General features: G+C 50.0%; 1 protein-coding gene across 5 annotated transcripts in view; it reads right to left on the minus strand.

Annotated features, from left to right (window-relative positions):
- Positions 1 to 15,019, minus strand: part of TTC7A (tetratricopeptide repeat domain 7A) — a 160,705-nt gene that overhangs the window by 113,661 nt on the left and 32,025 nt on the right. For 3 of the 5 annotated variants that reach the window (XM_030799366.1, XM_030799364.1, XM_030799365.1), the window contains exons 2-3: positions 12,211 to 12,374; positions 5,765 to 5,933 (exon numbers count right to left, since the gene is read on the minus strand). In XM_030799366.1, coding sequence (XP_030655226.1) covers positions 5,765 to 5,933; positions 12,211 to 12,264 — 223 coding nt within the window. In that variant the 5' untranslated portion in view covers positions 12,265 to 12,374. Of the gene's footprint in view, positions 1 to 4,161; positions 4,220 to 5,764; positions 5,934 to 11,040; positions 11,173 to 12,210; positions 12,375 to 15,019 lie in introns of those variants that run through there. The other 2 variants (XM_030799367.1, XM_030799368.1) reach the window with 2 other exon arrangements.

Consider the following 15,019-nt stretch of genomic DNA (forward strand, 5'->3'; position numbering starts at 1 on the left):
ACTAGAGACAGCCATATGGCCGAGACACCACGGCCAGGCAGGAAGTCTGCCATACTGCCCCAGCAAGCCGTGGCAGGAGCAGCAGACCAGCCACTCTGGGGTCTTCCAAACAGCTGCTTCTCCTGGAGCTGCATCCCTCCAGGAGCATGCTTTGCTCACCCGCCTGCCACTCCCTCAAAGGAAGTGACCCTAACTTGGCATCCCCTGCAGGTGTTTGCTGAATCAACTGCTGACAAATTTTACCTCCTCCTGTGGAAGGTGGGCCAGGAGCCTTGGGGGATACAACTGCAAGAGGTCAGACGCTCAGTGGAGGAACATACTGACCCCTAACTGGGTAGAATGGACGTGCATACTGAGGTGAGGTCCAAGTGAGCTGGGAGGAGGGAGACGATGCTGCAGGCTGAACAACCAAGGGAAGCTCCCGACACAGGAAGCACCGAACTGTGTCAGAGGAGAATGTAAGGACAGAGCTATGTGCAGAGTGAAGAAAAAAGGCAAGGACAATGTCCCAAGAAGAAGTGACGGGAAGAACTTCACAGATTATATTGGACACCAGGAGCAGACCTCATTAGGCTGACAGGTGGGGCTTCAGGAAAGGAGAGAGGGAGACTGGTTGAGGGTACAAAAGAAATGACCACCTGTACTCAAGAGGCTTGGAATTTAGTGGAAGACAGGGCTCACAGCCATGAGCACATGGAGTCAAATGCAGAGAGTGCTGCCAAGGGAGTGGGCAGCACTGCAGACAGGCCATCCTAGAAGGGCCTTGAAACCAAAGCATTCTAGATTATTTTTGTTTTTTTGAGATGGAGTCTCGGTCAGTCACCCAGGCTGGAGTGCCATGGTGTGATCTAGGCTCACTGCAACCTCTGCCTCCCAGGTTCAAGTGATTCTCCTGTCCCAGCCTCCCGAGTAGCTGGGATTACAGGTGCATGCCACCACGACTAGCTAATTTTTTGTCTTTCTTTTTTTTAGTAGAGACAGGGTTTCACCATGTTGGCCAGGCTGGTCTCAAACTCCTAACCTCAAGTCATCTGCCCGCCTCGGCTTCCCAAAGTGCTGGGATTACAGGCATGAGCCACTGCACCCAGCCTAGATTATTTTTTATTTTATTTATTTATTTATTATTCATTCATTCATTCATTTATTTATTTGAGATGGAGTCTTGCTCTGTTGCCCAGGCTGGAGTGCAGTGGTGTGATCTCAGCTCACTGCAAGCTCTGCCTCCCGGGTTCACGCCATTCTCCTGCCGCAGCCTCCCGAGTAGCTGGGACTACAGGCACCCGCCACCACACCTAGCTAATTTTTTGTATTTTTAGTAGAGATGGGGTTTCACCTGTATTAGCCAGGATGGTCTTGATCTCCTGACCTTGTGATCCACCTGCCTCGGCCTCCCAATGTGCTAGGATTACAGGTGTGAGCCACCACGCCCAGCCTGATTATTTTTAATACAGAGTAAATGGATGATCTTCCCTCTTTACCAAACAAACAAGAATGGTAATGGAGCTGTTTCATCTGAATATATATCTGTCACCTGCACCTGGAATCGGCTGGGAACATTTCCTTTCCAGGGCCTTACCCTGATCTGACATGGTTGGTCAGGGGTCAGTGGGCTGGCAGAAGTTACAAGGGGGCCATGGCAGGGCCTGGGGAATAGGGTAGGAGAGGAGCGGGCTTCCACTCTAGGCCAAGATGACAGATGTTAGGTGAAATATAAAAGCAAATTTTCTGAACAACTCATCCACAAATACCCACAAACAGCCCTGGGAAAGCAAATGCCAAGAAAATGGCTGCAGGGCTTCGCCAGGGCTGTAGCCCCTACTCAAGCCAGGGCTGAAGGAGGCCCAGAGAGGAGAAAGTCCTCATCTGTCTGACCCATCTTGGAGGCAACTGTAATCTGCCTCCCAGCACCCTCTGGTGGGCTCCTCTGTTACAGGTGGGACACAAGCTTTAGAGACATCCATCTGGCCACCAATGCTACTTAAAGGCTGCATAAACTTCCTCAGCTTCTTCATTCTTAAAATGGGCGTAACAGCCACCTCCCATTTACAGAGTAGAGATGAAGGTTAACCATCAGTCAACAAATATTTATTAAACAAGTGTTCCAGGGCAGTGTCTCACCAACTGTAATGTGCGTGTACATCACCGGGAAAGTTGTAAGGTGTAGATTCTGATTCAGTGGGTTTGGGGAGGGCCCCTGCAAGCTCCTGGGACATGTGATCATCCCACTACCTCCCATCCCCCTACATGCACATACATCAGAGACATACATCAGAGGTCAGCTTTCAGAGGGATGGGTCTGTACCCCACGTTTCTGGGAATGCCACCAAATATCAGGTATACCAGAGGAGCTCAGGAAATTGGTACCTGGGAAATGAAGAACCAAACGGGATTCTGACAGGCAGGGGAGGCTCTGCCCAAGGCCATAGGTGACTTGGGAGCAGCTGGCCATAGGACAGGGCATTACTGAGCAACAGGTCAACATGATGACTTCTCTGCAGCCAGGAGCAGCTGAAGGCAGGACCAGGGAAGAGGTGATTCTTCTTCCAGAGCCTCCAGCAGGGCCCAGCCCACCTCCCAGGTGCTACCAAGAGGCCCTAAAATCCAGTCTTCTACTCCTGGCTGGACCTGGTCAGTCTGAGCACATGTGTGACTCAAATGTTAGGGGACCAGGAATGCTGGTGGCTGGGCACAGACCACCTGGATATGGAAACAATAGGTCTTCCCATGAAGTTGTCTTATTTTTCTATCTTAGTGGGGAACATGCGGTTTTTCTATTGTTTCTAAACAAATGTGACATGGAAAATAACTCTTTTCCCCTCAGAGGAGGCAGAGGTTATGTACTCCCCCACACCTTATATACACAAATATGCATGTGATGTCTCTGCACTCCGGCTAATGAAAACCCAAGACTGCTCCACTGCCCCTTCACTCAGGCTCCTGGGTTGATGTCTAAAGCCTCTCCGGGAATCAGAAAGCATCTTTGAGTGTAACACACAGAGGCACATTTCAGAGGAAGGCCGGGCCTTTGTGAGTGACGCCTCACAGGGTCACAGTGCAAGTCCCTCTGCTCTGATGGGGAAAGAGGGTGAGAGGAGTATGTTTTTATGTCTTTTGAGGGTGGAGGCAAAGAGACCCAGGGCCTGCTCCTGACTCCCCTAAAAAGAACAGCAGCTCCATGTTGGAACCGCTCCACACTGGGGCCCCCCCAGAGCCTCCCAGCCTGACAGCTCAGGCTCCCCTGTGACACACAGGCCCTGTCCTCCTCCTCCAGCCAGGTGTGCCTGAGACTCCCCAACCCCTGAGAGTACCAAACAGAACCACAGAACAGACTCCTGTGAAAAATGGCCAGTCAAGCTATGGCCTAATAGTCTGGCAAGGAGTGCTGAGTGTGGGTCAGTCAGGCTCCTGCAGGCAGCCCAGCGTCAAACGGAGCCCAAGAACGAGAGCCTGCCTGAGACGGAGGGCTCCAGTTCACATACATGCTAACTGATGTCTTGGGCAAGCTGCTTCCTTTTTGTCAGCCTCAGTCTCCTCAACTGTAACACGAGGGCTTGGCCTGGATCACTTGATTCCTTTCATCCTAGGATTCTCAGCAACAGTATCACAAGCTCCAGCTGCCTGGGTTCAAATCCTGCCTCTGCCACTTCCTGTGAGACCTCGAATGAGTCACCTCACTTCTTCCAACCTTAACTCCTCATCCATAACACAGAATGAGGGGAACACCACCTCAGAGGGTTACAGAGGGGACTCAATGAGGGCCTACCTGGCATGGAGGGGGGCTGAATAAATATCAGCATTCTGTGAACTCTGTGGCCCCTGCTGCCACCACCCTCATGCTCACAGACGGAGTCAAGACCAATGACCAGAGTCCTCAGCCCCTGAAGGGTGTGGCCTCTACTCTGCATGGGAAGACCCACCAGATCCCCCAAACCCAGGCAGATCAACATCATGCACACCCTGGTGGCCACGTGCATGGTCTCAAGCACACACAGGGTCAGGCAAACCTCAGCATGCTGGGCAGCAGGCATGGTCACTGCAGCAGGACAGGGAGGAGGACAGGCAGAGAGGAGGCAGGCAAAGGGGAGGCCATGTGCAGTCACTGGGGAATGGGAGCTAGCACAGCCCGCGACCAAGCAGCCCGCGTGGCACCCGGCTCCTTACCTCCCCTGCAGGACCTCTGACCACCGGGACTGTGTTCCCCCAAGAAGCTGGAGGCATGCTGGAAAGAGGAGAGAGCAGGAGACAGGGGGCAATCCGTCCTGAGCCAGGCTCAGGAGAAAGTCCCGGAAAGGAAGCCTGAGGAAGGGGGTTCCGCTCAGGGCATCCATGGCTGAAGGGGTTTCTAAGAGACCTGAAAGACCCAAATGCCAAATGCAGATCACCCCCAAGACTGGCCTGTGCCAGAGGCGCAGAGCAGGGGATGAGAGAGCAAAGGGAGAAGACCACCCATAGACCGGGCCGCCCCAGAAAGGCACCTGCCCTCCCGCTGGCTGGCGCTGGGTCCACCCACAGTGACCATCTTGCCAGGTTTCCTGGCATGGCGTGGACCCAACGTAAAAGGGATCCAAGGATCTTGGGTGGGCGAACCCCCTCAGAAGTCCCACCAGCCAGAGTCAAGAAGGGTGTGCCCTCCACAGATGTCACAGTCATTCCTCCTGGGACCCAGGGGAGACAGGCGAAACTGAGTGTGTGTTGCAGGGCCTTGGAGAACTCATATTCCAAGGCCGGAGTCAGAGCATGGAGGTTCTCGTCCTGGCTCCACCATGAATCTGGGTAACTTTGGGCAAGTTAGCCTCTTGGGCCTCAGTTTCCCCACAAGATGGGGAGAATGTCCCTATCTATAATAGAGGGTGTCACATCCTCTACAAATGCCAGGCACCAAATGCCCACAGAGCCACAGGCATCTTTTCTAGACTCTTCTCTGGGGGTTGGTTTGTGCTGCACTAGAGACACGATCAAACATCCAAGATTCCGGACAGCAGGCTGGGCAGAGGGGCTCCCGCAGCCAGGGATCCAGGGAAGAAGGAGCCTGAAGCACATAGTTTGCCGTAGGATGACTTTAACATTGAACACATTTGTGGTACAGTTAAATGGCATGCTTTCCCCAGCTGGGCTGTCCACAGCCCCCTCATAAAATTCCTGCATCACTGACCCGTGTCCCTAAATCCCCTCCGGAGCACCCCTTGCCCCTGGCAGGCTAAGAGCTCCTCCAGGAACTGGTTCTGACCTGTTCATCACTGGGTCTCAGCCCCTGCTCCCTGGGCCACTCACGGCAGGTGCCCGACAATCACTGAGGAGTGGCAGACTCCTACAGCATCCAGCACCTGCTCTGGGGCCAGCACCAGTCAGCAGAGCCAGCCTGCCAGTGAGAGGTCATACTTTGTAAACCTTTCTCAACCTTGCTACACAACTCTGCTGATGACTCTTGGTCATGGTAACCCTGGGAGGGCAGGTATTATAACCGTATCTTCCAAACCAGTAAACTGAGGCCAAAGAAGGTGAAGAGGTGATTGCCCAAGGGTACACATAGTAGGGTAATTGTTGTTGACAGAGCTAGGGCGAGAATCTGAGTCTCCTGATGTCCCAGGCACCAGGCAATGTCAACATGGCCGGTTGCCACCAGCATCCACCTTGGACACCAGTGCCAGGGCATGGGCACTACGAGGGGTGAAGAATCTGGACATGAGCCCAGCAGGGCCCTGGGAGTCAGAGTGCAACGAGCTGCACACAGTGGAGGGGAGCCCAGGCTGGCGCCCACAGCTACCTTTGATGACAAAAGCCTCCGACAGCAGCCGCATCTGATACAGGGGCTTGTTCTCCATGGACATGTCATCAATCCCGGCCCGCGCGTACATGCTGATGGCATCTCGGTATGAGCCCTCCACGTAATGCAGTTTGCCCAGGATCAGCATGGCCTCACACATGTACTGTGGCTGAAAGGACAAGGACATGTTACCAGCGCCTGCCCCAAAGGTACCTTGGGGTGAACACCCCTCACTGAACCTGGACCCTGTTTGCCTCAGACCTTGCTCAGAACTCCCCTCCTCCTCCACAAAGCCTTCTTTGATGCTCAAGCACATGCCGACAGCTCCCCGCTCTCACCTATGGTCTGCAGCCTACATTGTGGCTCTCGATGAAATTCTCCTATGAGTCCCTAATTGTTTCATGTGTGTGCGTTTTATGCCCCCAGCAAGCCTCCAGAGACCTTGAAGACTAGGCCCTGTCTTCCCTCTCCTGAAGCCCCCCACAGACTGCAGCCCAGGGGGGGCACTCAGAAGCTCAGGCATTTATTCTAAACACAAGTGGGGTGTCAGAGATGGAGTGAAGTTTTGTGGAGCCCCAGGCTTCTCATTTTGGGAGTCCTCTTGTGTACACGTATATGCAAATCATAATTAGGTGAAAGGCCTTAGAAACAGCCTGTGGGGACCCTGAAGCTTATGCCTCCCCCCACAGTGGCGGAGGGACAGATTGAGGAGAGGGCCTGCTGCATCACCATCCTCTTCCTATCAGAAATGGGTCAAAGTGCAGAATCACGGAGGCCAAGAGTGGCTGAATTTAAACCTGTTTTCTTTTCCCTCCTTTTTCAAAAGCTGCTTACATCTCAATCTCCACCCCACAGAGGAACTCTCAGGGCCTCCCTTAGGGCCTGCAGTGGTCTGGTCAGCCCTGATTACCCCTACTGTGGCTTGGGCTCCTGTGCTGCTGCCTGAGGGAGGCTGTGCTGGCCCTGGGCTGTGCCACCCTGGCGCGTGAGTTCTGACCTTGGACATGGCCCCAGTTCTCCTTGTGACCTCCCGCCTCTTCAGGCCATTTGCTCTGGCCCCCTGCTTCTGATCCTGTCCTCAGCTGGCTCACAATGCCTATGGGCCAGGCCCTGGGCACTGCTTCTGCCACACAGGCACCAATCTGTCCATAAAGGTCCCCAAAGATGCAGCTCTGGTCCCACCCCTGGCATTTGTCACTGGCAGGAAGGTGCTACCCCTGTCTCCCTGCAGGGAGGTAAGAGTCTGGGGTCCCTGTGACCCCAGGGCAAGCCTCCAGCACTCCTTACCATCTACTGCCCTCTCAGAAGCCAAGAGAAATGGAGCGTGGCACAGACAGGCTCCAGGCAAGCCAAATTCACCTTCCCAACTGGTCCTTCTGGCTTTTGTAAATCCACATTCCTCTTTTGCCTGTGCTTCCTCAGGTCCCCTTCCCCCTAGCCTAACCAGATCCTCTTCCATCCTTTGGGGCCTTGCTCAGGCCCACCTTCTCCTGAAAGCCTCCTTGACTACCAGGGAGCTCCCTTCAGCTGAACTCCTCCAATGCCTCTACCAATGGGCCCATTCAGCCTCTGCACGCCTGATCTGCTTGCTCTATTAATTAACTCTCCAAAGCTGAATCTTTTGAGGGGATTTGCTAGTCTCCCCAGATAGGCCACCCACTCCCTGGGCCAGGGCCACAGATGACACATCCCAGAGGTATGTGGCCCACACTCCTTCCAAGCTGGGCAGTGACTCTGCGTTCCCTGCACTGGTCTCAAGCCACGGGCTCATTTCCTCCCTGCTTGGGCTGCGTCTTTCCCGTGGGTGAGAGAGAGATAATAACACCTACTCCTCACCACCTATCACAGCGATGCTTAGGGCATTAATAGGGCAAAGTCCAGAAAAGAGCTTAGAACTATTCTTTGGAAAAGAGCAAGATAAATACAGGGTATGCGTAATTATCATTATCCTGCACATGGAGACAAGGGCAGCGAGGCAGAGAAGGACATTTCAGGCATGCTGATGGGGTGTGGCTAGTGGTGGTTCCTGGAGGACCAGTGGCAGTTTACAACAGAGCTTCCACCAAGCTGGGGAAAAATTAGACAACGCAGGGCATGTTTTATAAAGCCACATTTACACTATTTAAAAAAATGCTCGGCCAGGTGCGGTGGCTCACGCCTGTAATCCCAGCACTTTGGGAGGTCGAGGCAGGCGGATCACCTAAGGTCAGGAGTTTGAGACCAGCCTGGACAACATGGTGAAAACCCGTCTCTACTAAAAATACAAAAATTAGCCAGGCGTGGTGGTGGGCGCCTGTAATCCTAGCTACTCGGGAGGCTGAGGCAGAAGAATCGCTTGAACCCGGGAGGCGGAGGTTGCAGTGAGCCGAGATCACGCCACTCTGGGTCATCCAGCCTGGGTGACAGAGCAAGACTCCGTTGTCTCAAAAAAAAAAAAAAAAAAAAAAGGCTCTTAGTTCTGAAAGAACATCTACCTTGCCCTTCAATGCTAAACTGTTTTTCTGTTATAGCACAGTAAGAGCAGAAGATGGTATCATTTTGCTGCTATTTTTTGCTTCTTAACGTCCTTACTTGGCAGCATTAAAAGTACACTGCACTCTGTGGGACCCATGCATTTGAATGTGAAATATTCTTGGTCTATCAGTCCAACAGTCAGGGAACAGAACCCCTTCCCCAGTGGGAGGGTGCCACGGGGGAGGTCGCTTTACCAGGGGAGCAGTCCCATCTACTGTGTGGATCAGCGTATCACCTACTCCTTTTGTGCCTCACTGTCCCTGTCAATAAAAGGGGAAAAAGGACTTCATGGAAATACCCAGGTATGAGGAAAGAACAGATGAGGAAATACTTCACAGACTAACATGGGAACTATAAAAGTGGGGGTGTGATCACCATCTTTCACATGAATCCAACTTTCCCAGTCATTATTTTATTTCCATCCCAGTACTCTGGGAGGCAGCACCAAGAAATGAGAGACAGCATTAGAGCATGGGCAGTAGACACCAAAAGCCTGGGTTGTGATCACCTTTCTTGGGTCTCAAGAGATGGGGCTTGGCAGGGCACAGTGGCTCATGCCTGTAATCCCAGCACTTTGGGAGGCCAAGGCAAGGGGATCGCTTGAAACCCGGAATCTGAGATCAGCCTGAGCAACATAGTGAGAACCCTGTCTCTACAAAAAATTGAAAAAAAAAAAAAAGAAAGAAAAAGAAAAACAAATGGGGCTAATAGTAAATACCATTGCAGAAGGTTCCTTGGAGGCCTGCATGGGGTGGTGCAAAGCCTCAGCCTAGTGGAGAACAGAGTTTAGGACAAGTGGCTTGTTTTCACTGATTTCCACACAACTGAGCTGGACAGGGTTTTAGGGATCACCAAAAGGAAAGGGTTTCAAGCTTTCCCAAGGAGGGGCCTCAGGACCCACCTCTCCCAGCTCTCCTTCTCATCCAGCAGGGCTACTTGGATGCACAGGAATCCACCTGAGACTGCATCAGCTGCCAAGAAAGGTCACCCCAACTACAACCTGATCTTTGGGGGTGAGATAGAGAATACTACAAACGATGGCCGGGCACGGTGGCTCACGCCTGTAATCCTAGCACTTTGGGAGGCAGAGGCGAGAGGACTGCTTGATCCCAGGAGTTTAAGACCAGCCTGAGCAATATGACAAGAATTTGTCTCTACGAAAAAATTAAAAAATTAGCTGGATGTGGTGGTGCATGCCTATAGTCCCAGCTACTTAGGAGGCTGAAGCAGGATGATCACTTGAGCCCAGGAGGTTCAGTCTGCAGTGAGCCATGTTCACGCCACTGCACTCCAGCCTGGGTGACAGAGTGAGACCCTGTCTCAAAAAAAGAATCCCACAAATGACATTTAATATGTTATTTTACAGATCAACATTAAGTTTTTGGTTCTGGCCTGGATAACAGTAAATTTCTCCACGTTATTGTTGCCTATGTATGTCTTTAACAAAATATGGTACAATTTGTATTTAATAAAACTATTGTCACAATATATGTGGTTACTATTCAGCCAATACAAAGAATGAGACAATACTGGCATGGAGAAAGCTCTAAATAAAACTTCTTAGTGAAAAATATATATCTTACAACTCTATGAAAAGAAAAATCTGTATATATATACGTTTGTAAATGCACAAAGAAAGGCATAGGAGATGCACATGAAATACTGACCAGTGCTCAGCTCTGAGGATGGGTATGGGCATGAGGGTGAGGCTGGAAAACAAGAACTTTTTTTTTTTTTTTGTGAGACAGGATCTTGCTCTGTCACCCAGGCTGGAGTGCAGTGGCATGAACACAACTCACTGCAGCCTCAACCTCCTAGGCTCAAGTGACCCTCCAGCCTCAGCTTCTTGGGTAGCTGGGACCACAGGTGCAAGCCACCATGCCTAGCTAATTAAAAACATTTTTTGTAGAGATGGGGTCTCACCATGTTGCCCAGTCTGATCTCAAACTTCTGGCTCAAGCAATCCTCCCGCCTTAGCCTCCCAAAGTGCTAAGAAGACTACAGGCGTGAACCATAGGCCAGCTGGAACTTTTATTTATCACTCAAATTACTTATTTGTTGACTGGAATTTTTACAATAAGCCTGAATCATGTTTATTTTAAAAACAATTTTTAAATATTTAATTTAACATTTAATTATTAATTTAATGTTTTTAAAATGAAAAGAGGTCTTGGTGGGAAAAGCTTGAACCCCACCAATCTGGTCCAACCCTTTTGACCAGCAGATGAGAAACTGGAAGGTCTGTGGGGTCAAGCATGCTCAGGGTCAGGCAGCTATTTTAACCCAATACAAACCTCCCAGTGCTACAATACCTGTCAAGGAGCCTAAAAGCAGTAACCTTCAACTTCTAGTACACACTCATCTCTCCCCTGGCCCTTCCCTCCCTTACAGAATAAGCCCTGCACATCCCGGCCTGGTGTTCCAGTCTGCCCTTACTAGCCCCAAAGTACCTTTACAACCTTGTCTAGATCCAGCCCCAGAAGGATCCAATTCTAGTACTGCCATTACTCGGAGTCTGCTCTCTGCTTATCCCCAAAGAGCATCCCCCTCAGACTTGCTTCCTCGTGGATACCACTCCTATCATGGTCCACCTTGGAGGAAGGCTATTTACTTGCTGATAGGACTTATCTTTCCAAGAGAACTGCAACCTCCTTGAGGGCAGGGTCCACGCTGGATTTGTCTTGATTGCCCTCAGAGTGTACAACACAATGCCTTGCACACAGTACGTTGGAATAAAAGGTTTAAGGAAGTGAATATATTACTTTGGAATAGCTCTTTAAAAATCAGCTGGGCGCAGTGCCTCACTCCTGTAATCCCAACGCTTTGGGAGGCTGAAGTAGGAGGATCGTTTGAGCCCAGGAGTTGGAGACCAGTCTGAGTAACACAGCGAGACCCTGAAGAAAATAAAGACAGACAGAAAGAAAGAAAGAGAGAGAGAGAGGGGAAGGAAGTAAGGAAGGAAGGGAGAGAGGGGAAGGATCACTTTCTCTTTGAGTTTTTTTTTACCCCCTCCCCCTCCTCTTTGAGTTTCTAATGACATACCCATGCCACTATTATAGCTCAGGATACATTGTAATCTGACACAGCCACAGCCTCAAACTTGGATGCACATATGAATCACCCAGGACAGCTTGTTAAAATGCAGATTCTAATTCTTAATTGCATTTCTAACCAGCTACCTGATGATGCCTACACTGCTGGTGGGTGGACCACATTTTGAGCAGCAAAGTGCAGAGAAAGTTGTGACTATACTTCTGGGAGGAAGAGGTGGGTCCTCTATCTCCCTCAGTGTCTTGTACTCAGTAGGTGCTTGATAAATGCACGTGGACTTAAATGGGCTTGCCCTCTTATGGAGCTCTTCTGTCCCTAGCCAACTCTGCATGTTTGCCTATTTCTAACTAGGTCACAGGTTCACTGAGGTTTTATTTCCCTGAGAGACCCCTGAACCAAGGAGCCCAAAGGGCCAGGCACATATTAAGTCAATCAAGTACTGTCCAACATAAATATAATGTAAGCCACAAATGTGAACCACATGTGTAATTTAAAAATTTAAAAGATTTTTTTAGTCACACTGAAAAAGGTAAAAGGTGAAATTAATTTTAATAACATGTTTTATTTAACCCAATATATCCAAAATATACCATTTGAACATGTAATCAACATAAAAAGTTACTGCTCTTTTATATTCTTTGTTTTGTACTAAGTCTTTGAAACCTTGTGTATGCTTTATACTTACAGCACATCTCAATGTGGACTAGCCATACTCTAGGTGCTCAAGGGGCCACGTGTAGCCAGTGGCTACTGTAAGTGGAAGGGCAGCTTGTAAGAGAGACTTGTTGCTCAGGTGACCAAATGACTCAGGAAGGACTGGACAGATGGGAGGTAAGACAGACGAGGAGAGGAGGTCTCAGGCTTGAAGGCTGATGACTTACCGAGAGCCTCCCATGGTTAAGGATACTGCTCAGATAATTTTTGGCTTCGCTCATCTTCGGCTCATTCTTCTCCAGCAAAGGGATGGAGTCTTTTATTTTGGCATGGTTCTCCTTCAAACACTGCTCCAGGAGGGCCTCAGCCAGCAGCAATTTCCCAAAGTCACCTGAAAAGCAAAGTAGGGGTCAGAGCAGCAAACCCTGAACAAGGCGGATAATGGAGGGAGTTGCACACTCCTGGAGCCACCCAACCACCCCTACCCAGTACATGAATGGCTCAGGTCTGAGAAAATAAAGGCACATTTTCCATAAATTTCAACAGCCTTTAAAGAAAAGACACAGGCATTCTACTACGGTCACAATACAAATTGCCCCTTTGGATTTATTTTCTGCTGTAGTTTAATGGTTGGGAAGACAGAGTTCCCAGGACTTGGGGACAAATTCCCAGAATTTCAGAATTTAAAATAAGGGGCAAAGTCATACACATGCTGTGCTGTGGATAATAAGTTCTTAAACCAAGAAGAATTCTCCCCAAATGATTGAAGAGAAAAAATATATGAAGTGGCTTAATAATGTACTTTCACATGCTCCTAATTTCTATGTAACCATAATTGGTTTTCTGCATTTTTAAGTGTTTTTATCTGTTTGTTTGTTTTAAACAGAGTCTCACTCTGCCACCCAAGCTGGAGTGCATTGGCATGATCATGGCACTCCCAGGCTCAAGTGACCCTCCTGACTCAGCCTCCCAAAGTGCTGGGATTACAGGCGTCAGCCACCGTACCATCCCATTTTTAAGGTAATTTGACATGACTCAGGATAACCTAGCAGCCATGGTAGAGTTAGGTGGGAAGCAGATCTACTTGTTGCCAAAGCAAATCCTCGAACATGTTGAATACCTGCATTTTCTGAAGTTCTCTCACATATAGGGTATACCCGCAAATGAGGGTAGCTCATTTGCATCCCTCACCACCTGGTAGGTGGTTTTATACTGCTTGGTTTAGCGAGTGCAGTGGCTCACACCCAGCACTGTAATCCCAGCACTTTGAGAGCCCAAGGCAGGCAGATCACTTGAGGTCAGGAGTTTGAGACCAGCCTGGCCAACATGGCAAAACCCTGTCTCCACTAAAAATGCAAAAATTAGCCGGGCATGATGATGGGCACCTGTAATCCCAGCTACTCGGGAGGCTGAGGCAGAACTGCTTGAATTTGGGAGGTGGAGGTTGCAGTGAGCCGAGATCGCACCACTGCACTCCAGCCTGGGCAATAAAGTGAGACTCTGTCTCAAAAAATAAAAATAAAAATAAAATACTGCTTGGTTTATTTGCTGCCTCCCTTTACCACACTGAAAGCTCGTCTTGTGACCACCAGATTCCTGCTACCTACAGCAGAGGCGGGTCGAGCATGGGAGCCGGGTGTTCAGTGTGCAGGGTCTGAGGTCAAGGTGGTTTCACCATCGTTCTTGGGTGGCTGTGCTCATTGCCCCTCCCAGCAACTGGGGTGAGGAGCAGGCCCACCATTCAACATAAGCACCGAGTAAATACCTGTTGAGTGAATTGGATCCTCTCAACTACCCCACAGGGAAGCCATCAGGATCGAGAGTTAAGTGCCAATCCAAAAACGTCCCTAGGAATGCCTGCTTGGTGCCATCTTTTTCAAAGTGCTCTTTTTGCTACCAGTGTTCTCAGATCTACGGGGCTGCCATTCCCTCCTCACTCTCAGGATACCACAGTTTGCTAACATCTCATAGCCACTGGTCCAAAACTGCATGCCTTAGCTGGGCACAATGGTGCAAACCTGTAGCCCCAGCTTCTTGGGAGGCTGAGGTGGGAGAGTTGCTTGAGTCCAGGAGTTCAAGACCAGCCTGGGCAACATAGGGAGACCCCGTCTTTAGAAAAACACAAAAAACTTCATGCCTCTGAAGAAGAATCTCTCACCATAAGGGAGATTCCCCACAGAGAACGGTTCTAAAGCCCAGAATCCCAAGAACACCATCGCAGTGGGGTTTCCTTCTGATGGCACCTGTTATGGGATCCTTTGCTTCGTACCTCATGACTTTTAAAATTAACATTTTAAGGAAATGGTCAAAAAAGTACCTGGTTCAAACTATCATTCATTGCTGGCAGACTATAAGTTGGTAGAACCTCTAAGGTAATTTGGCAACATACATAAAAATTATTTTTGCACATCCCCATAGACCCAGTCAGTCAGAGCCACATTCCAGAGCTGTGGGCCTTGGGGAAAGCTGCTCCCTGCTTCTAACCTGCTTTGCCTCTGTAAAGCCAGGGGTGGGGTTTGAAGTCAGAGCCTAAAGAGGGAAACACACCCCTCAGGACGTCAGCCCCGCCCCCCCGTCAGCCCCGCCCCCCGTTGCTGCCTTTCCTCTGTGCACTGGCAGGACTTGCGCCCTTGGGCCACCGTGCCACCAGACACAGCACCATCGGTGGCCATCCCGTGCACTCTGCCATTGACCTGCCCGGACCAGAGCTCCTAGCTTGGCTGAGCTGTTTGCTTGGGTACTTTCATGCCAAGAGAAACCAGCTTCCTCCCCAGAGCATGCCCCTTTGGACCCGGGCTGCTCCAAGTGCGGCCGGCCATGGCCTGGTGTGTGTCTCTCAATGCTTGTGATCCAATACCAAGGAGATGAGTGCAGAAACTTAACAGTACACCTTTAGAAATTTGACAGAGTAATTTTAAATCTGTTGAAATCTAATACTAAAAAATTGGGAGGTAGTACTTTGTGTATTTTTCTTTTATTTTTCTAGTAATTCATTTTTATTGTACTTTATGAAAGTATCACAGCATAACAGACTGG

The sequence above is a fragment of the Nomascus leucogenys genome, chromosome 19, assembly GCF_006542625.1.
Source record: "Nomascus leucogenys isolate Asia chromosome 19, Asia_NLE_v1, whole genome shotgun sequence".
Classification (NCBI taxonomy): Eukaryota; Metazoa; Chordata; class Mammalia; order Primates; family Hylobatidae; genus Nomascus; species Nomascus leucogenys.